Source organism: Phalangium opilio, unplaced genomic scaffold, assembly GCF_054372755.1.
Source record: "Phalangium opilio isolate 3A_F unplaced genomic scaffold, DU_Popi_V2 ptg000079l_1, whole genome shotgun sequence".
Taxonomy (NCBI): Eukaryota; Metazoa; Arthropoda; class Arachnida; order Opiliones; family Phalangiidae; genus Phalangium; species Phalangium opilio.
In genome coordinates this window covers 6,199,331-6,221,857 of record NW_028324187.1, presented here as the reverse complement: position 1 = coordinate 6,221,857, position 22,527 = coordinate 6,199,331, and the positions used below count along the sequence as shown (strand labels likewise).

The following is a 22,527-nucleotide window of genomic DNA, read 5'->3' as shown; positions in this document are numbered from 1 at the left end:
CGCGGAAATAACCTCTAATCTGGCAACCATGATAGTAAACGCCATTTTGGAAAAGTTTTTCAGCGTTATGACCTGTTTTTTACCTTGCAAGTAATTATTTAAAGTAAACGTTAATTATCGTGACAATTTAAGCGTGTTTTATTAATGAATCAGTGCGAAAGAGTTTCCTAATGTTCAGAAGTATCGTGTAAAGATTGATCTTCCACAAAAACCCGTCGTCGGTCACAAAACTCCCAATAGTATCTTTTGCCAAGGCTTAACGACTCCCCAATATAGAAACAGTAGCCTAACATTTTTTCTTCTCGTGTTTTCTATTTGCAAGGCCTAAGTCGCGTTAAATCTTAAAGAAGTTGAAAGAAAAAGAGGTATGGAACTGTTTTATTTACAAAATATAACGCCGATATTATCATTGTCAGTCAAACAAACGGTTACAAATGAGATAGCACATCATAGTTTTCATTGGAACGTTTGAGATAAGATGTTTATCTTTTGTAGGCCTTCTCCGAGTTATTTACCTAAAAAATTCAATTATAATAATCTTAATCCTACCTTAATTTATTCGTTAGTTTTAATATATAATACTTTTCTCGCGTGTAACATCATCCCATTTTTACATGTTAGTTTAGAGTTATTGACATGTTGTTGCATGCACTAGATTTTAAAATTATTTGTTTTTATTGTTACACTCAGATTTGAAATCTTGGAGTATCTTTCAAAGTATACTATAACCCACCAAGAAAAATATATTTACGAATTTTACTCATTAAATTCTAACAAAAGCGTTAAAATGCTTATTTAAGAACAGTAAAGGTAAAATTAATTTATCCTAGTTATGAGTTTATACAGAATAGAAAAACAGGTAGTAACAAAAGTACATATGTACTTTTGATAATTAGAAATACAAATTTGGGATAGTAAATAATAAATATGTATTGAAAACTGTGGGAATTTGTCTAAAATTCCTTGAAAATTGTCAAAAATTCTGTATGAACTCAAGGTTGGGGGGGAGAGTAAATTATTTATACATTACTTAATTTATACAATTACAATATAGGTGTCTTTGAGCCCTTTTTTAAATTGGAAACGCCAGGAGTATCTTATTTTGAACGAATGTTAAAAAAAAACCACAATGTCTAGGTAGCATTCGGGGATAACGTTCTTTGGCTCTGCCTGAGAAGCAGTAGCAAGAAGCAAAAACTTATCAAATTAGTATAAAACTTGGAAAACTGTAGCCAATTTATTAATGACTCTATGATATGGAAACAAAAACTATTCTGTAATGAAGTCTTCATAATAATTGCAAAAGAAAAAAAACGCAACACTTTGATATTTGATCTCATATTTTTTTAATTTAACTTCGTTTGTTAATATTAATTGCAAAACAAAAACAAAAAAAAATACAAACCCATCCAAAGAATTTAAGATTTTTAAATTATATAATATTATCAACTTAATTTTAAACTAAACATTCATAAAAATTATAATAAACTGTGTCTGAAACAGCGGTAAGAATTCTAAGAACGAACTTCTGATTGGAGATAAGATAGGTTTTGCTGGCTTATAGACAGGTATTATATTAGTTAGGCTTGGTTTAAAGGGATAATTACTGATTTTTATGGTTATTAATTAGTAACCTATCATGGTGTTTTGGAGGTTCCTTCACTAATGGCGAATAATAACGTCCCAACACACGATTTTGCACCAGCTTGGTTAAAGATCCCCTCCTATGATTGCCACGTAATTATTTCAGTTTTTATTACAGGAAAAGTTTAGGTAACATAACATTAAACCTTAAAAGAACGGCCTTTTTCTAAATATAAAAGGGAAACTATTAAAACAAAATTAATTGGAACTGTTATTTCAAAATAATTAGCATTTAAAAACTATCAAGGACTACTGCGCCATCCGCCATTGCTAAATCAAAACTCAGTACCCGCGTGATCGAGTGGGCTATGTCCTACCCAACCCCTACCCTACCCCTACCAGGGCGGGAAATAAGAAAATTTTCTTATAGCTTAACTATGAAGATACAATACTATTTTTGCACATTCCAGGTGGCAATGTCCTATAAATTTTCCAGTCAAAGGACACTGTCCACTGGAAGGTGCAAAAAATACTGGTGCATCTTCATAGTTAAGCTATCAAAATTTCGGAAAACTTTATTGGTCAAAATATAGTGACCCCCATGGTTTTTGGAAAGATTATGGAACATAGAAAAATGTCCAGTGTCCTCTGCTTATTTCCGGGCCTGACCCCTCCCTCTCAGCCTGTGAGAATTCAACCAATCCCGGACCTGACCCCTCCCTCTCTCAGCCTGTGAGAATTCATCCAATCCCTGTAGGGGTAGCTATCAGACGTCACTGAAGCAATGGCGGCGCAGTAGTCCTCATTTTTAAGACTAATTAAATGCTAATTATTTTGTAATAAGAGTTAATTTATTTATCTTTTAATATTTTTACATTTATATTTAGAAAATGACTATTCTTTTAAGGCATAATGTTATGTTATTTGAACTTTTCCTTTAATAAAGAAATGTTGGAATTTATGGGAACTTTTGCTCATGAGTTTCTGTGTGGTACTTAGAAACCTTGTGGAGGAGAGAACGTTGGTAATCATTGTCACGCTAGTCGTAAAGATGAACATTGGGTAATCCGTCGCGAGCGAGAGGAACCCTCCATCCACTATCGCTATCCTTTTGCCGATTCTCGATGGGAAAGAGAGACTCATTCTCAATCCGGGGATCGCAAATCCACTTTCTTTCCATCGCGCCATCAGTCCATTGACATTGATGATGGCCAGTATTCTTCATCGTCATCTTCATCAGGGGGCAGCGTAGCTCCTAACCCTTGCGGTAACAACCTCTCCAATTCCCAACCCTCCTTGGCGCCACAATCAAATCGACATAGGCCCAGCAGCAGACACGATTTTCGTGATAATACCTTTAATAAGGTATGTTTTACATCTTCCCTGATACCCAGAGTCGTTGCAAAAGAGGTCAATGTTGTATAATCTTGTTCAGGGAGGGTCTTTGAGTCACTACAGTGAAGTGAACAGCAATGGGACTCATTACAACAACAAAAAAGTAGGAGGAGGAGGGGGATCGTTATTGTCAAACAATGATAACAGAAGCAATGATCAAGATGGAATTGATGTCACCAGCAATAACTTTAATCAAGAATTTGTAAGAGATAATTAATAATATCAGTTTCAGGAAATAGACCTGGTCTAATTTTACGTTTTTAGCCCTCCTTGAAAGGCCAGGAAGAAGAGACTAAATCAGACTCACCTTGTCCCATTAACGGAAGTGTTTGGGGTAAGAAATTAACAACATTAACCTAATTCCCGTCTCTAGTACAAGTCATCAATTTTCATAATATTTTTCTCTAGAAAATCCTCGTAATGCCAAAGTTCATGGCGTCAGTCGCAAAGTTCAATTGGTTCACAGGCCTTTGAAAACGGCAGCGGATTTCAAGGAAGGAAGAAGCAAAAGTCCTAGTGGTAAATAAATGCCTTAAACATCGCGGCGAAGTTCTTTCAGGTTTTAAATTAATTAACTGCATGTTAATTATAGGATTAAATGGTCTTTCATCATGTTTAAGTCCTAAATTAAATCCAACTGCCGTTTCACTAGTTAGTCCACCAGGGAAACTTAATGGAGTTACCAGTCAGTCAAATAACGGTTTTAGAGCCTTAATTCCAGCCAAGGTAAATGAGAAACCACTTGAAGAAAACCACGTTTTTAATTCTTTAATTGAATTGAATTGAATTGAATTGAATTGAATTGAATTGACAGAGACAAACTTCTCCTTTGAATCCGCCACCGCAAACAATGGAGATTCTAGTGAAAAATCCTAAAATGCGAGGAAACAAAAGCGAATTCTTGAAGACATTACGCGGAGAAATTGGTACAACAACAACAACGACGACGACAATGGTCATCAAGAACAACAATTCTTCTTCAAGATCAGTCTCAAATACTACGGAGAAGATGGACAAGGACATCAACCATCATCAGAAGGAAAGGGAGACATCATCGTTGTCATCTTCTAACAAAATTGTTGATCATCAAGAAGGACATGAAGATGAAGATGAAGAAGTACAGGAAAAGGAATTAGCCGGTAACACGACGACTACGACGACGACAACAACAACAACAACAACAGTGGAGAATGGAAACAATCTTCAGTGTAAAGAACATCCTGCCATGAATGGAATTGATATCAACAAATTGACAGTTCAAGATAACCATGAGAAACCATTACTCTCAAGTTCTCTGGAAGCTGAACAAAGGTAAGTGACGCGACATTATTATTATTAGTTTTAGTTTAAGTGATAAGAATTAAATTTAATGGGGATTTGATTCAGTTTTGATTTAAATTAAAATCAAAGGGTGTTTGATTCAGTTGTGTTTTTTTTTTTTTTTTGTTTGTTTTTGCAGGTTATTACGAGAAATGGGTTGGAAAGAAGACGGATCCGATGACGAGACATACGCGCCATTAACTGAGGACGAACTTAAAGAATTCCGTGAAATAACTCAAAAGGTATTTTATTAAAACTTCATATAGGCCTTGTTTATATTGGAGTGTCGCCGCCATTTTGGTTTTTGGTGGTTCCTTTGTTATGGGTGGGGAAGCTTGGCACCATTTTATTTGCCGCCATTATGGTTTTTGGTGGTTCCTATATTATGGGTTCGGAAACTTGGCGCCATTTTATTTGCCGCCATTGTGGTAGTTTGTGGTTCCTATATTCTGGGTGGGGGAAACTTGGCGCCATTTTATTTTCCGCCATTATGGTTTTTGGTGATTCCTATATTATGGGTGGGGAAGCTTGGCGCCGCCATTATGGTTTTTGGTGGTTCCCATAGAGTGCTGTCAGTAGCGCCGGTGTGACGTCACCCATGCTGTTTTCCCATAAAGAAAAAACGGTAACTGTCATGGCCGCCCATTGCTAAATCAGACTTGTGACGTTTAACCTTGGATCTGACGTCACAACTGACAGCACTCTATACTATGGGTGGGGAAGCTTGGCGCCATTTTATTTGCCGCCATTATGGTTTTTGGTGGTTCCTATGTTATGGGTGGGGAAGCTTGGCGCCATTTTATTTTTCGGAGGTGCAATGCTGCCGAACACATGATTTCCCTAGTGTTTGTCGGTCGGCTGCTATTCTTTCCGTTTTCAGATTCTGTTTTATTTGTTTATTTATTTTGCAAACTTGGGGCTTACTTTCAATTATATTAAGGTGAAAGAATAGGGCACCCCAGAGATATTTGAGCACACGATCTACGCGATTCAGTTGGCTATGACAAAACAAAAAATGTTTTTCCTGGGGTGAGCAGGCTGAGAAATAAGCATTTTTTAAAATGGACACGTGTCCACCAGTAGAGTAATAATACTGGGAGGAGAAGCTATGCCACCCTGAATTGCCAAGGCTTAATGAAAAATCTCACGAAGTTAATGACTTAATTAATTAAAACATTAAAGTGAACCCCCCTTTTTTTTGCTTGGTATTTATTGAACTTAGGTGGCTTTTAAACGGAATGGATTGCAAAAAAACTTCCATTTAAATTGGAGCCCAAAACGGGCACCACCGTTTAGTGGTCTCATTTTACCACAACCCGAAAATTGGTCCAGCACTTCAGATTCCGACACTGATTCTGATTAATCATGATGTTGCATTGAAAAAAAAATGGGGGAAATATTAAAAAAAAAAATAAAATTAAGGGATTTACCGCAAATTCGAAAAAAAAAGAAGAAAGAAAGAAAGAAATACAATAATTGTGAAAAGTAAGTTTTGAATTTATTTTTAATTTTAAATTTTTTTAATTATTATTAATTCGGCATAAAAAAATATTAATTAACTGAAAAACAATCGTGACCAAAAAAAATTAATTAAATAAATATCGGTATTGATAAAAAAAAACAATCGTGAAAAAAAAATATTTACAAAAAAAAAAAAAAAACCCCAAATTTTTTTTTTCCTTTTTTTTTTTAATAAAATCTTCACTTATAATTATGAATTAAAAAAAAAATTAATTAAATTGCTTCATATTGAAATTAAAAAGAATTATAATTATCGTTTGTTTTAATTATAAAAGAAAATTAATTAAATGAGAAATAATGAATTAAAAAAAAAAACAAGAAATCCCTGTTAATATTATGAATGATAAAGAAGGCCTATTTCCGCCCATCCCCCGCCCCCCGTTTCGCCCCGCCCCCCTCTCCAATCACCTCCTCGTTATGTTAAAAAAAAACTAATTAATATTTTCTCCAAAAAATTAAAAAACATAAGGCAGAAATATATTAAGGCAAATTAATTAAAGTGTTGTGTTTAAAGGGATAGTATCGTGATAAAAAAAAACATAAATGCGTTTTGGGGTTGGAAAAGAAAAGATGCTGAGGGTTAAGATGAGCTACAAAGTGACACCAAAAACGGTCAAAAGTAGATAGACGAAAAGCATCTATTTTTCATCGTAATTTAGGCCTATTTTGTAGCCCACCCTTATTTATCTCTTAAATTTAAATAAACAACCCTATATTATTTTGCATAATGCAAAGAAAAGAAAAAAAACAAATTTAGTGGATATAAAAAACAAACTATTACAAAAACAAAAACAAAAACAACAAATGGTAAACTTCGTTAATGATTTATAAAAAAAAAAGAAAAAAAAATCCCAGTAAGCGTGTAATATATATGATATGATATAAAAAACAATTTAAGAAAAAAACACACGAAAAATTTGATGAAATTTAATAGGCTACGCCGCCGTTTTTTTCGCGTGGTAATGAAAAGAAAAAAAAAACAAAATTCTGCAGGAAAAAACAAACAAAAGTTGGTGATTTATCAATTTAATTTATGTATATAAAGATTTAAAAAAAACAAAATGAAAATGAAATACAAGTAAAATTTTAATTATTATTATTTTTTTTTGTTTGTTTGTTTCAATGAAAGACGAAAAAAAAACAAATTGTTTGGTCCAAAAAAAAAAAAATGAATGAAATGAGATGTTTCTCTTTGCAACTCACATAATTTAATTTAAAACCTTTTTTCTTAAGCCTAAAAGTCGTTAAAACTTGGAGCTTTACAAAAGGTTTTTCCGTATTTTTTCTGTACTTTTGATTTTTACTAAAAAGAAATTAAGACAAATTTGCATTAATTTTTTTTAATTATTATCGGTCCTTTCAAGATTTTTCAAAGCTAATTTAGGTGCAGTTTTTTTTTCGACATGGCGGCCATGATGGTGGTAAGTATCTGGTTTAGAGTTCTAGACTCGCGTCTGAACTTGGTCATTACTAATAGCATAAGCGAATAATCCTCTTTAAGTGTCCATTTACGTCTTTGGTATAACGGCTCTCTTTCGCCCCCTTTTTTACGTCAACACGGATTATGTCTGAACTTGGTCGTTGCTAATGGCATAAGCGGATAATCCACTTTAAGTGACCATCATTACGTCTTTGGTATAACCTCTCTCTCCCGCCCCCTTTTTTACGTCAACACAGATTATGTCTGATCTCGGTCATTGCTAATGGCATAAGCGTATAATCCTCTTTAAGTGTCCATTTACGTCTTTGGTATAACCTCTCTCCCACCCCTTTTTTACGTCAAAACGGATTATGTCTGAACTTGGTCATTGCTAATGGCATAAGCGGATAATCCCCTTTTAGTGTCCATTTACGTCTTCGGTATAACGTCTCTTTCCTGCCCCTCCCCCAAGTTTACGTCAGCGCGGATTATAGGCTGCAGTGGGACAGTAGTCCTCTGTAGATCCCATTCAGGCATATAAACTTAATGGTAGATTATTAATTTAGGCATGAATTCATAAGATACATTCCATAAGTACGATTTTTTTTTTTTGGCAAATTGTGATAAATTTGCTTTCATTATAAAAAGAAAATTAAATGGAATTAATTTAAAGCGGATGCCGTTACATAAACAACTGTCTTTGTGCAGAAGATGACGCAAATAGTAAAGTTGAAAATACGTATTACAATGGGTTCATTGTTTAAACTATACCTTCGGTATAAAAAACAACGTTAAGAACAGCTGAAATGTCAATGGGATGGGATGATTCAATTAAGATCGCATCATGAACTAATAACCGGAGAAAAACACATTAAATCAGAAACTTTCCTCGTCCGAGGTTTCAATATTGGTTCGTGAAGTAGATACGATAGTTACTTATAATCTTAATTAAGTTTAAGTTAAGATAGATATGGGCGGTAGATTTTTACTGACCACTGTCGTTAGTTTAATCCTTGGTCTATCGTTGCGCGTTTACATCGTGGGCGGAGAATCTCCTCAAGACCATATGGCCAAAGAACGAATTAAAATCGCGTGTCGTAAGTACTTAATTAATAGTAACTAAGTCGCTGCGTACAACACCCAATATCAATTTATATAATTAACAGATGTACAGCAATTGCCAGTGGCAACTAAGATGTTCGACGAGTGCCTCGAAATGCATAAGATGCCTTATAGCGTAGGATCCTTGACAATTAAAATTAATTAAGAGTTAATTAACTTAAACTAATTATTAGATAAGGAAAGTTTTCGCGCCTTGTTCTAAACTGGCAGGAATCAATTTAAAATCGTATGATGGCATTTTTAATTTCACTTGTAAGGACCAGGGAAAGGTAAGGGAATTTGCGAAGGTTTCATTTGATTGACCTATGACCCCTTCCGTCCGTCTTTTCTAGCAAAGAAATAAAGTTATAACTTGCGTTGTTAATAACATCGCCGCGGCTGCTAAGACAAACGATATCGTTCAATTTTCGCAAAAAGCCCTGGAAGTTGCCAAGGTAACCCAAGTTTAGAAAAATCGCCATACAAGTGTTTAATTCTAAACAACAAATTTATGTAGGAATGCTCAAACTACGTTTTGAAAACTTTAGCCGATGAGGCTGCCGAAAAAGCTAAAAAAGCCTGGGAAGCCAGTATGGCTAAAGCTGGTCAAGGTTTTCAAATGCCCAAGACAGGATAACTTTATTCAACAAACGCTCCTGTAATTCAAAATATAAATAAAAGTTGCATTGACTTTAGTTCGCGCCTTTATTGACAACTACCATTTGGTGCGTTTGATCTCACGATTTATAATAGATACGGTTAAATCCTTTCAGGATATCATAGCCCCACTTCTAAACTTTCTAACGATACTCCATACTTGGGGTTACAACAATCAGAGCTCGAGTAATTAAGCAAATTAACAAAATGACCTCTAACTCCTTTGGTATTACAGAGACACCACTTTTATGACGTCAGAACTCTGGTAAGATGCGAGATACAATGAAATCATCTAAGTATGTTATAGCCCTAGTTATTCCCTTTAAAACGATATAAAATAATTAGGACTACAACAATTTGTTCTCGAATAATTAAGAAAATTAAACAAACATTTAAATAATCAATTTTTCGTATACTTCTTTTTTGTATGAAAATCTAGTTGGTAAAATAGTCAGATACGATATTCTACTTATATAATTAGGGCCTTTATTTGAATATAAAATCAATTAGGGTAAATGCAAATGAAAGAAAATGATAATGACTTCAAAAAGGCCGCAGGAAGAAAGAAAACGCGACAGCTGCGTTGTCATAGCGCATCTTTTTTTGAAAGAATTGAGCTCATCTCGAAACAATGAACACTATTCGTTCTTCCATATTTGAATTACGTAAAACTTTTATGGCTCCTCAAAATATGCACGCAATCCTATTGTTACTCGGTTTAGTTACGATTTGGTGCAATTACTCTGTCGATTGCGAGTCCGTCGAAGACCATATAGCCAGGGAAAGGATCAAACTTGCGTGCAGTAAGTACACCACGTTTCGTAATACCTTGAAAAGAATTTTTTTATTATTTACTAATTTTGAAGGCATTTTTTAGAGGTGCAAATAGTGCCAGTAACAACACAATTGTTCGACGAATGTATTCAAGAAAATGGAATGCCTTATAACGTAAGTAGGTTTATATTGATTTCATTTAACCTTTAAAGAAATGTACATGTGAAACTGTTTGGTTAGTTCATTTCCACTTTAAAGAGCATATGCAACTGTTTGGATAGTTCATTCTCCTTTAAAGTACATACGTAACCTGTTTGGATAATTCATTTCCCCTTTAAAGTACATATGCAGCCTGTTAGGATAGTTCATTAACACTTCAAAGTACACATGCAAGAATAATTAATATTTTCCTCCATTTTTGTTATTGAAAAATCAAATAATATTTTAGGTTGCTTTATAGCATTTTTTCCGCTTAATCTTAATTAAATTTAATTTAATTATTAACACGAATGATGGCTGCGCTGGTACAGTTGAAACAAATATTTTCACCGTGTACCTCATTGGCTGGTTTGGATTTGAACACGTACGACGGAATATTCAATTTCACATGCAAAGAACAAGGGAAAGTAAGAATTTAAATTTAACCGTACTATTTTTACAAATGACCTAATGACCTTTGACCTATTGGTAGAATCGACCAGAGGTCATCAGTTGCGTCGTTAAAAATATCGGGACTGCCTCTCCCTCTATCGATATTGTTCAATTGTCAAAAACAGCCATGGAGATCGCCAAAGTAGGCGTTGCTGTTAAATTGACGTTATTAATCTAAATTTAATTACGATTAATTTAATTAGGTTTGTTCGCAATTAGTAGCGAAAGCTTTAGCCGATGAAGCTCTGGCCAAAGCGAAAGATATCACCTCCAACTTTAAATTGCCAAAACTTGGTTAATTTTTTTTAGAGATTGTATTCGATAAATGTATTAAATATTCTGGAGCACTATACGATCTATTTTTTTTCATAATAATATTTCTCTGGTAGTAGGAAACTACTATAATTTAGTAGAATAATACTAATTGTCGATGTTTCATTAAATACTCTGTGTTTAAAACGCTTATCAATACACGTACCTTAATTGTTATTAAGCTGAATAATATAATATTTCAATTGTAGTAGGAAACAACCAGATTATAGTAGAATTCTACTGCAGCTAACACTTCAAAATGAGTGATCTTGAAAAATACATATTTGGTTTTAGTTTAATTGCTAATTAGTAGACGATCCTTGTTATAGGCGTAATATAATTAGTGTAGTAGTAAAATATCTCTACTATATCTAAACCACCCCTTCACGCTATATACTCGTTACTTAATACTTATTAACATAATGCTATTAATTTATATAGCCGCTGTCAAAATCCAACAGGTGTGCATACTGGCTTTAAGCCTTTGCTTTTAAGTTTGAACAATTAAAGACAATGAACACCATATGAAATTAGAGACCTTGATGTCAGTAATGACGTCAGTTACATCTACGTTAGTCGTTATAAATCATAAAAGCCTCACTGATTTAAAGTTCTTTTTCTTTTTAACTCGCCCCTGAATAAGTATCATGATTTTTAACGTAATTAGGGCCTTTTTTTGGGCCTTGGTCATCGTTTCTATGTTCGATTTTAACAATGGGACGATACCCGAAGATTTTGTCATTAAGAGAATCGATGCTGCGTGTCGTAAGCAATTTTTATCGTCTTACTTCTCCTTTAAAAATAAAAATTGTGTGGTAGATTTTTCCGTTACAATCTTAATTTACTTTAATTATTATAATTATCTTTAATAATAGAGGCCGAAAAAGATAACACAATGGTTGAAATATTCGATTGTTGCGTACGCGAGAAGAATATCGGTTACAGCGTACGTAAATAATTAGGCTTAACAATTGTTTTTTTTTGACCAAGGCTTAAGAAAATTTATTTTTCAAATATAAATTAGTTGAAGGATATCTTCAAAGGTTGCGGTAATAACGAAGTTGGGACTTCAACTTGGGAAGGAATTTACGCCTGCGTTTGTTCCGATGCTTGCGTAAATAAAAGAATTTTGTTAAGTTTCGTCTTGTTTTTCTTTTGCCCATAATTTTATTTAACATAGAATAAAGATAAAACAAAAAAATGCATCGTCAAGAACATGAAACGGGAAATGAAATTGACGAACAAAGAACAAACAATTGATGCGTCGGAAAAAGCCTTCGAAATATGCAAAGTGAGTCAATACGCGCATGTACTCTGCGCACACGCAAATTCTCAACTTTTCATTGGTTCCTTGTATAATATTGGCACCAATTATCAATGTCATATTTAATTATGAATAAGTCAGACACGTGAATATATTTCGTTTGCTATAGAAATGCGCTGATGATTTTCCGCAATATTTGGAAAAATGGGACCCGAAAACCAAATGTCAACTTGGTAAAAAGGGCGCCAAAAGCAAAGGTACCAAAGGAGGTTTGGGAAAACTCGGATAAAATATTTCAAATATTACTATTGAGTCTGTAAACGATTTAAAATTAAAATTCATTGAAAAATAAATCAAATTAAAAATTTATATATATCTGAAAATAAGAAGCCAACTTATAGGGGTAAATCTCTAACATGGCTTTTCCATAGAACGCCTGCAAAACTACTTTTCCGTTATACACCCAAGCATGTATGTTAAATTATACTTTTAAAGGATAAAGTTTAGTATTTTCAATTTATTATAAATATAGTATTATCCTACTATAATCTAGTGTTTTTTTCTACTACCTTAAGTAAAGTAACGATAAAAAGTGTGATAGGAACTCAATTAAATATGTTAATTAAGGTGGATTTCCGACAACCCTTTTTGTTATTTTTTTTTCGAATTTTTCAACTTGGAAGGAATTTCTTCAGAGAGTGTAGGGGGAGAACCACTATAATATAGTAGCATTCTACTACTCTATTTCTAACTAATAATCCAAAATTAATAATATTAAAATCACTGACAAGAGTTTTATAATTATTTAATTTAGAGGATATAGGAGGAAACTACTATAATACAGTAGAATGCTACTACCCTACTTCCAATTTTTAAACCACCCCGAATACAGTAGAGGCAAAAGAAATAAAAATTAAGGAAATTAATTGAAAAATACTCTATATTATATAAATTTATATATATTTATATACTCAGCTGAAATATTAATTTACAAATATATTTATTAATGTTTATCTTCGAATTATATGTTGACTCAAAAGTAATAAATTATTATATCTATCTCTTGCACCTGTTTAACTATTTATACAACGTTTAATATTAATTCGTCGTGCGGGAAAATACGGCGGTTCGGTAAAGAAAATATCTCCGATTGTCAACAGATATGTATAAAAACCAACACGATTAACCCAATGAGTTCTAGGAATTAAAATACCTGACACGCAAAGTAAATATTGAATTCATCTTCTTCTTCTTCAATTTCATAAATTAATACCGTGACATGATAACGAATCCCTTATAAAACCCAAGCCCCGTTTTTAATAGTTCATTCTTCGATCAGTTGGTTTTAATTTTGACATCTCCTTAATTTAAATTAAGATGATTGTCGGTTACGTCGTTTTCGGTATCGTCGCTGTTTCCTTGGTTAATGGTCAAGGAGCTCCCGCTGGAGATGGTAAATGCAATTATAATTATAATTAACGCTTATTGATATTAATTAATTAGTTAATTAATTGTAATTATATCTAATTTTGCTGCATTTTTAATTATTTTAGGATCACCAGCAAAAATGGCCGCTGGTAGAATGAATTCAGCTTGCAGTACGTCTTAAAACGTTTTTAATTTAATAATTAAAGTTTATTATTTTTTTAATACGTAATTAAATTAAATTAATTTAATTGTTTTTTAATTTAAAATTAGTGGTTCAACCAAATTCAACCGTTTTGGATTGGTAATATGATTGGTTTTATAATCAGTTTTTCAGCCAGAATTTAGTTCCCTTTTTAGAGTGCAATTACTTACAATTATATTTCATGTGCAGGTTTGCCGGATGTTTGGCTGATAAGGATTTAGATTATACGGTACAAAAAGACCAACAAAAAAAAAATACTATTATAAAATTTTATTATAATAGTTAACTAATATATTTTAATAGTTACCTAAAGTTTTCGCGCCTTGCAAGGAATTCTACACTGGTACCTTCGATTTAGGAAGTTGGGATGGAATTTGGGAAGTCACGTGTAAGAACATGTGCACCGTAAGTTACCGAAATATGAACCAGGGTGGTAAGAATCAATATTGATATGGTAATCAATATTGGTACTCAGGATAAAGAAAAGTTAGCCGAATGTGTAGTTGATCAAATCAAGAAAGCAGTCGATGGCAAAGATTTGATGGAAGTTTCGAAGAAAGCCTGCGAAATATGCGAGGTAATTAAAGCTATTGTTATTAATTACTTCTTGCTAATTAATTTATTCTCTGTACTATTTTACATTTAAACAGAAATGTGTTGATGAAATTGGGAAAAAACTGGGCAAAGCTGCCCCTGCAGGTGCTGGTCGTTAAAAATATCTTTGTACAATTTTTGGTACCCGAATAATAAAATAATCATAAACTAGACATTTTTCTTCATTATTTTAGGCCTAATTTAAGCCTATTTTACATTAGGCTGAAGTATACGTACAAATAAATAAATTACTTCAATTATTTCACTCCAATGTTATTTGCGTATACTAATTTGTAGGTCTTATTTAAGCCTATTTTTACATTAGGCTTAAGTGTATGTACCAATAACTAATGTATTTCAATTGTTTCACTCCAATTTTATTTGTGTACTAATTTGTAGTCCTTATTTAAGCCTATTTTACATTAGGCTTAAGTATATGTACAAATAAATAATGTATTTCAATATGTTATTTGCGTACTAATTAACTTTAAATAAAATGCTCAATTACATAAGTCTATGACGACACTCGAACGTCTATAGCTGGTCAATGGCAAGATAAACGGACACTCGCGATGAATTCGGGGACATCTAATTTTCTATTCAAACTTAAATTAGCATTAATTCAAAGTGCGTTTTTAAGTTTTCAAATGAACACTACCTTGCAAATTAATAAGGTTAACTTTACTTCTAATGTTAAACCTAATTACCATTAGATTCAATTTAATTTTAACTGAAAAAATCACGTGGTTTGTCACGTGCTTGAGGAGGAGGAAATTTTAAATTTGTTTTTATTCTTGTGATTTTTAATTAAGTTTTATTGTTATTTTCTTACGTAAATTGCATTAATTTGAACATCCGTATTCGAAGTAGGACAAAGTCTACCTCAAAATAATCTTGCATAACCAATTTTATTTTGGTCAGGGTCTATAAAATAATATAATTTTTCCAGTAAATCATTGAATTTTTGGCTGATACCCCAAACACCCGTACCACCATCGCTGGTAGATGCATTTTCGCAATGTTATTTCACATTGACAGCTGAACACGCTACCGATTAAAACCATAAAGAAATCAATTAAAATTCGTATAATTACCTTGATGCTCGCTAGATAAACACGACCATTGAAAAACAGAATACGAGTAACGTCACTCTATCGAATCTTCAAATAGAACCTAATACAATTAAAATACGTAATTGTCATTACTCTAAACACAAAACTAGATTACGAAATAATCGTCATAAAAAGAAGCTCTCTTTATCGCGAATCATTCTAATAATGCGAGACGCGATACGTTCTCCTTCAAAGTTAGAAATAATTTTTTTTAATCAGTATTTGACCTTAATTAGAGGTTAAAATTAATTCTGTTCATTTTATTCATAGTCTGTTATGAATTACGAATTATGGATTTTACTGTTATGGGCAATATTAGGGTTAAAGGTTACGGCTTTACCAGGAGGTCCATCGGACATGGTTGGATCCAGAATGACCTTGGCTTGCGGTGCCCAACCGTCTTTTCAATTGGCCAAGACATTTGATGTAATTAAAGTTTAATTACGAATTTATAATTAATAAAATAATCTAAATTTTTAATTTTATTCCTTACAGGATTGTTTAACGGATAGAGGTTTAGAATACAGGGTAATTATTTATTCTAATTATTTTATTAACTTGAAATTAATTACGTTGAATTAGTTTTTAGATGTTTGTAAGCCTTGTGGTAAAATCGCTGGACTTGATATGTCAACTTATAAAGGTGTATGGGAATTCGCTTGTATGCAACAAGGCAGTGTAAGAATCCTTTCCTTCGTTCTTTATGGTTAACTTAATTTAATTTAATTATTATTAAACTTAAATAGAATATCGATAAAACGAGAGACTGTATTGTAGAACAAATGCAGAAACAAGTACCTAAAATGGATATCATGGCTTTGTCCATAAGAGCCATGGAAAAATGTAAGGTAAGTTGAAAGGAATCCTACTACACCTGTGTTGTTTCGAACAGATACTTATCATTGGGTAGTATTATTCTTCCGTGATTTAGAGGTTTCCCTTCTGTAGAATTTTTATCTTGAAAAGTAGTATCATATCCAACCTTGAACTATTTACAAATCATAATTTAATTTAGAATCGTACTAAATTTCTAGGAATGCGTGGAAGAATTAGCCAAGAAAAATGCTAAGAAAAAAGGAAACGACTCTGCAAATGGCGGAAAGAAAAAGGCGCAAGATGAAGCCAAGAAGAAACAAAACAAAGATGGCGGCGGAGGAGGAGGAGGGGGAGGGGGAGGTGGTGGAGGTGGTGGAGGAGGAAACGGTAAAAACAAAGATGGCGGCGGTGGTGGAGGAGGAGGAAACGGAAAAAACAAAGATGGCGGTGGTGGAGGAGGAGGGGGAGGGGGAGGTGGAGGCGGAAACGGAGGAGGAGGGAAAGGAGGCAAAAAAGGAGGAATATTCGGAGGAAAGAAAAGGGCGAGAACGGTAAGGAGGATACATTTGTCATTTCTTCGAAAAAAGTGTTGTTTGATGAATTTGAACAGTTGTATGATAATGTTCTAGACGGCCAAACCGGGCACTGAACAACAAAATCAACAACAGAAGAAAAGTAAACAACAGCAAATGAATAAGGCACCCGCCAAAACGGCTAAAAAGAATCAGAAGCGCTAATTGATAACCTTGATCTTACTTTTTAGTCCTTGTATAGCATTTATGCTAAATAATTAAAAAAAATTAAGTAATGTTACATGGACGTTAATTCATTCAGTAATTTGCATATTTCTAATTAAAAATTTGTTGAATGATTAATCTCTAAGCTTTGTCTATGAAGGGATTTACACACTTAGGCCTATTTTTTCTGGTTTTTACTTCTAATCCTCGTACAGGGTTCCAATTTTGCATAATGATTTGTTTAATTAAATATTCTGAAAGTAGAGACACTTAGGCTTACAAAATGACGTCGCTAACAATTTCGAAGCAAAATTATTAGAAGAACGTGGAATTTGAGTCGGATATCTGACACAGTGAAACAAATAAATAGGCTTTGAGTGGCTTGCAAAGGAATCGCAAATTTCCCTAGAGGCTCGAGCCACTCATGGACTATAACAGCTGTGTAAACAGTCGTTAAAAGACTACCTTCTATCAAAACATCATGTGCCAATTTTAAATTAGGAAAAACGAGCAACATTATTAGACAAATATTATAACGACCACCCTTAATTCATTAAGAAATATATATGCTTTGCATACGAAAGTCGGTCTTTACATGTCTTCAAGGAAAGGGAGCAACTATGCAGGTTTTAGTCTACGCGGTCTTTTGCGCCGCAATTTTAATCGGAGTAGTCTATGATTTACCCGGAGGTCCAGCTGATTTAGTCGAGACCAGACAGACCTTTGCTTGCGGTAAACAGTCTATAATATTCTAATTTAAATTAAATGTAATCAGGTTGATTTAATTTTAATTTAAGGTGGTCAACCCACATCAATGGTCAAGAAGATATTTGACGTAAATTACTATTATTTTAAATTTAATTGGCATTATTTTTAATTTAATTAATTTTTTCGAAGGATTGTTTGACGGAGAAGGGATTATGTTACAGGGTATGTTAAGATTGTAGTATTTTCCTACTATAGTCTACTCTAGTGGGTTCCCCTAAACCCGTAGGAAACGTCTGTAGTAGAATCCAACTATCATATATTTCAGATTGAAAACGTGTTTGCACCTTGTGGTGACAAAGCTGGTCTAGATTTTTCAACATATGACGGAATTTGGCAGTTTTCTTGCCTTCAACAAGGCACAGTACGTTGATTTATGTATTGAATAAAATTAAGCCCGAATTAGGGTTAAATTTAGAATTCTTAGAATAAGGACGCGACAAGGGAATGCGTTGTTGAACAAATGAAAAAGGCTTGTCCCGAATGGGAAATTATGGCCTTGTCAGTTAGAGCCATGGAGCTGTTACAAGTAAGAAATTTAGGCCTAATAATACACAAATAATTAAGCTTGTTTTTATCATCAACGAAGGAATGTATCAAAGAGGTTCCGTTGAAACTTGCAACCAGTACAACCGAATCTAGTAACGAAACTACGACTGCAAATGAAACTACGACTTCAGCGCCAACTACAACTGCAGCTCCAACGACAACTACAACTGCAGCTCCAACGACAACTACAACTGCAGCTCCAACGACAACTACAACTGCAGCTCCAACCACAACTACAACTGCAGCTCCAACTACAACTTCAGCTCCAACTACAACTGCAGCTCCAACTACAACGTCTGCGCCAGTAGCCACCTCTGCTCCAACTACAACCTCTGCGCCAGCGACCACTACTAAGAAACCTAAACCTAAGCCTAAAGCTACGTCTGCTCCAGCTAAAACAACTAAAGCCCCTGCTAAGCCTAAAACGACTAAAAAACCTCGGACCACGAAAGCCCCCGCTAAGCCTAAAACGACAAAGAAACCAAGAACCACATCGAAACCGAGAACCACAGCGAAACCAAAACCGAAACGTAAACAAAATCAACCTCAAAATGTAACCAGAGGAGGTGGAACCATGTTAAAATTCTTCAAAAAAATCGATAAACAGGCGAAAAATAATAACAATAATAATAGAAGTTAAGGTATATAACTAATAAATAAGATGAAATTAAACAAAGTATTCCGAAGTTTTTATGTTTAATGATGGTTTTCCTACAAGGGACACCCCCTAAACAAGTTATGAACATTGTTTGTTTTACGGATGACCCCTTGAATAAATAAAAACGGTCTTTATGGACAAAGACTAGAAAAAGTAAATGATAAGGGAACAAAATGGAATGACTAAAGTACAAAATATTGAAACTTTTCAGTTTGAGACTTGATTATAAAACCTTATTTGAAAAAATTAAATCTTAGTTTTGGTTTTTTTTCTCGCCAATATTCCATTTGCCCAAAATACCATGATTTTATCATGAAAGAGTTCTCCATCAGGTCTCCCCGAGGGGTTACTCACTTATCGTAATCGGTGTACACGACTGTATTATAGGGATTACGCGTAATCTTTAAGTTTCCTGCCCTTGACAGTGCTTAAATAATTACTAATAACAGAAACTATTGAGAGTGATTAGCCCCTCGGGTCTCCCTTAGAATAGTCTGCTACTACGAACTTTCTCGTGACGTCACGCCCTCCTATCTCTTACCTCTGTTTTGGCGACCATATTGGAAGTCGTCAGCTAAGACCAATATTGACGTCACGCCCGAGTAGCCCCCCCCTCTTAGTACCACTCTATATAAAATAAATAAATCCTTTGATAGGTTTACTTCACGTAATGAACTTCTGGTAAGCCAATTCTAACGAGAAACAGGTGTGTGACGTGTCATAAATGTTTTTCTTTTGACATCCCAATTGTTGTTAATTTTTAGTTTTTCTTTCTGATGGGTTCTCACGCTAAAAGCGCGTTTTACGACTTTAAACTTTAGCACTTAGCGGGAACTTTTATAACCCTGGTGCCAATTGGTTAAGCTATTGGCGACTGTAGGATGCCCATTTTCTATTTTCCTTATCTTCGTATTTTCATTATTCTCTTGGGAACCTACCACCAGAGCTTTCAAATGATAGTTAAAAATAACCGATTTTTTTTTTCAAGGCTGACTCTCGAATAGACCATTGCATTAATTCCATAAGAGAAGCTCAAACACCATAGAGGTGGGAGAGGTCACCTTCTTGGGTGATTTTCCTGGTGCCAAGAGGCAGGCAACGCGAGTAGCGATCTCGGGTGAACTCCGTCTGGCGTGGCCACTTGATTGGCGCCTATGTGTGTGGTAGTGCATCTCTGCGAGTGATCAATGATATATAGTCTATAATAATTCTCTTTTTTTTGTTTGGCAAAGGGATTAAAGTAAGGTCAAAGTTCTTGTCCCATTATTCAGTGGCGTCGCTAGGCCTTCTTTGGGAGCCCATCCCCCTTCCCTCCAAATTTCAAACTTAGCCCCTTCAAAATAATCCGAACACCCTACCCAAAAAATTCCACTTCCAACTCCCCCCACCCAAAATTCTATAGCGATATATGAAAAAGTCTATAGAGTGCTGTCAGTTGTGACGTCAGATCCAAGGTTAAACGTCACGAGTCTGCCTTTAGCAATGGGCGGCCATGACAGTTACCGTTTTTTCTTTATGGAAAAACAGCATGGGTGACGTCACACCGGCGCTTCTGACAGCACTCTATAGAGCTATCTCAGTTGTGAGTTGTGACGTCAGTGCCTAGGTAAAACGTCACGGGCCTAGCTTTGGCAGTGGGTGGCCATGTTTGGTACCGCTTTGGTTCTATGTGCTAATAGCATGGGTGACGTCACACTAAGGCTTATGAAATAGCTCTATTGATAGATTCGTTAAGTTTCATATTTATAGAGATGAATATCAATATTAAAATGAATAATTTTGAAGAAAAAAATACAAATAATTGAACGAAAAACACAGATGCAGACACGTAAAATCTTTGACGTTCAAAACCAAAACTAAAGGTCTATTCATATTCCAATTGAATGAACTAATTATGCATAATTTAGTTATTAATTTCTAATAATAACCTTTAAATAGTCTGCCCAGATCAACCCCCCCCCCCTTTCAAGCCCTAGCCACGCTACTGCCATTATTGTCTGAATATTAAACAATTTAATCATTTAATTTTAATCACTTTACATTTTAATATTCTCACTACTATCATACTTGTAGTTATCATAAATGTAGGCCCTAGTTCCAATAAAACCTTTTAAAGAAATTCAAAAGAAAATTGTCACTGAAGTATTTAGCAAACATTCCAATTTTGATTTATAGTTGCCAAATCTTTACCTAAAAATACGGCGGCGTCATAGTGGCCCGTAACCTTTGACCTGACGACAGAATACAATTGGGGTAAGCTCTGAATAAAGAGAAAATATCCCGCCCCCAAAAGAGTACAGATTCTAGTTAAACCTAAAGGACAAGTCTAATAAAACATGCTGTTTCCAAATAGTTACACACATGGAGGATTAATAACGTTTCACACCAGGAGAACGGGCTACCTGGAGGACAAAAACCCGTCTGTTACTCTGCTCTTGTCTTCCAGCTAACCTGGCATAAATAGTATGAACCCTTCTAGTCCGTAAACTATGTATGAGACTAGTCCTTTAAGGTAGTGATTGACAAATTTTCTGGTACCCAAAGAGAGAGGTCTATTATGAACGTTGGGGCACGCTGGTGCCAAGGGTTATTTGCTTTTTTTTTTTTTTGATGGGTTAGTTTCTTTCTTAAGCAGGAAACCGCTCCTTTGTCAGGTGAAGGAGATCTTTGTCTAGATCAGGCTCGTGTGGTCCCTTTTACCAACCTACCTCTGGTGGGGTTTCACCCCTTTGGTTGGCGTCGAAAAATACTTTTGCTTCGGGTTTTCCAAATAATTGGTACATGAATTTAGAAATTTAAACAAGAATATTGAATATGAACTCAGAGATTTAAATAAGAATATTCATTATGAGTTTTAAATTAATTAAACAAAATATTGACAGTGAGTTTTAAATTAATTAAACAAAATATTGACAGTGAGTTTTAAATTAATTTAACAAGAATATTCACAGTGAGTTTTAAATTAATTTAACGAGAATATTCATCGTGAGTTTTAAATGTAAACCAGAGTATTGAACATGAATTTAGAAATTTAAACAAAAATATTGAACATCAATTCAGAGATTTAAATGAGAGTATTCATTATGAGTTTTAAATTAACTAAAGAAAATTTTGAAAATGAGTTTTAAATTAATATAACAAGAATATTTATCGTGATTTTTAAATTAATTTAACGAGAATATTCATTGTGAGTTTTAAATTAATTAAACAAGAATATTCATCGTGAGTTTTAAAATAATTTAACAAGAGTATTCATCGTGATAGTTTTAAATTAATTTAACAAGAATATTGAACATGAATTTAGAAATTTAACCCAGAGTATTGAACATGAGTTTTAAAGTAATTAAACAAGAATATTGAACAATTCAACAAAAATTGAAACACTGGCTAAGCTGCCCGGAGGTGTTTATGGGGTGGTAACCTGTCTATGCAGCTATTAAACACAAAATAATCCCCCCCCAGCCAAATGAAATATATGCATGATGTTGTTTTTTGAAACTAAACTATTCTAAATCTTTCAATAGACAAATGCGTTCATTAAAAAGAGAGAAACCAACACTTAGGGGCAAGGCCGCCATTGAGGTATCCTCCTTCTCGCCAAGAAGCAACGTCAGAGAACCTTAATTTCCCTACGTGTTACTGATATCAATCATGCACTTTGTAAGAT

The 22,527-nt window shown here is 34.0% G+C and overlaps 4 protein-coding genes and 2 long non-coding RNA genes across 6 annotated transcripts; 5 read left to right on the top strand and 1 right to left on the bottom strand.

Moving 5' to 3' along the window:
• Positions 1–24: 24 nt before the first annotated feature.
• On the top strand, positions 25–7,144 carry LOC149654469 (uncharacterized). Its single transcript, XM_089846009.1, has 12 exons — positions 25–365; positions 691–810; positions 1,055–1,568; positions 1,631–1,737; positions 2,584–2,949; positions 3,020–3,181; positions 3,244–3,313; positions 3,388–3,498; positions 3,572–3,705; positions 3,794–4,290; positions 4,439–4,541; positions 5,522–7,144. Exons 4-12 carry the CDS (start codon positions 1,666–1,668, stop codon positions 5,660–5,662), a joined length of 1,656 nt encoding a protein of 551 aa, XP_089702135.1. The 5' UTR covers positions 25–365; positions 691–810; positions 1,055–1,568; positions 1,631–1,665; the 3' UTR covers positions 5,663–7,144.
• On the bottom strand, positions 45–682 carry LOC149654470 (uncharacterized). Its single transcript, XR_016370608.1, has 2 exons — positions 583–682; positions 45–515 (listed from the first exon to the last, which is right to left on the bottom strand). It is a non-coding gene; the product is annotated as an uncharacterized LOC149654470 (long non-coding RNA).
• A 110-nt stretch (positions 7,145–7,254) lies between the features above and the next one.
• LOC149654468 (uncharacterized) lies at positions 7,255–8,978 on the top strand. The gene is made up of 5 exons (XM_089845258.1): positions 7,255–8,337; positions 8,407–8,477; positions 8,536–8,631; positions 8,695–8,796; positions 8,859–8,978. The coding sequence occupies exons 1-5, from the start codon at positions 8,211–8,213 to the stop codon at positions 8,976–8,978; spliced, it is 516 nt and encodes a 171-aa protein (XP_089701384.1). The 5' UTR covers positions 7,255–8,210.
• A 2,116-nt stretch (positions 8,979–11,094) lies between these two features.
• LOC149654467 (uncharacterized) lies at positions 11,095–13,028 on the top strand. The gene is made up of 5 exons (XM_089845204.1): positions 11,095–11,500; positions 11,611–11,681; positions 11,760–11,849; positions 11,916–12,026; positions 12,169–13,028. The coding sequence occupies exons 1-5, from the start codon at positions 11,383–11,385 to the stop codon at positions 12,286–12,288; spliced, it is 510 nt and encodes a 169-aa protein (XP_089701330.1). The 5' UTR covers positions 11,095–11,382; the 3' UTR covers positions 12,289–13,028.
• Positions 13,029–13,273: 245 nt separating this feature from the next.
• On the top strand, positions 13,274–14,414 carry LOC149654466 (uncharacterized). The gene is made up of 6 exons (XR_016370436.1): positions 13,274–13,452; positions 13,553–13,597; positions 13,698–13,728; positions 13,819–14,034; positions 14,105–14,206; positions 14,280–14,414. It is a non-coding gene; the product is annotated as an uncharacterized LOC149654466 (long non-coding RNA).
• Positions 14,415–17,508: 3,094 nt separating this feature from the next.
• Positions 17,509–18,879, top strand: LOC149654465 (uncharacterized). Its single transcript, XM_089845257.1, has 6 exons — positions 17,509–17,620; positions 17,686–17,723; positions 17,786–17,818; positions 17,922–18,017; positions 18,081–18,182; positions 18,243–18,879. The coding sequence occupies exons 1-6, from the start codon at positions 17,509–17,511 to the stop codon at positions 18,840–18,842; spliced, it is 981 nt and encodes a 326-aa protein (XP_089701383.1). The 3' UTR covers positions 18,843–18,879.
• Positions 18,880–22,527: the final 3,648 nt, after the last annotated feature.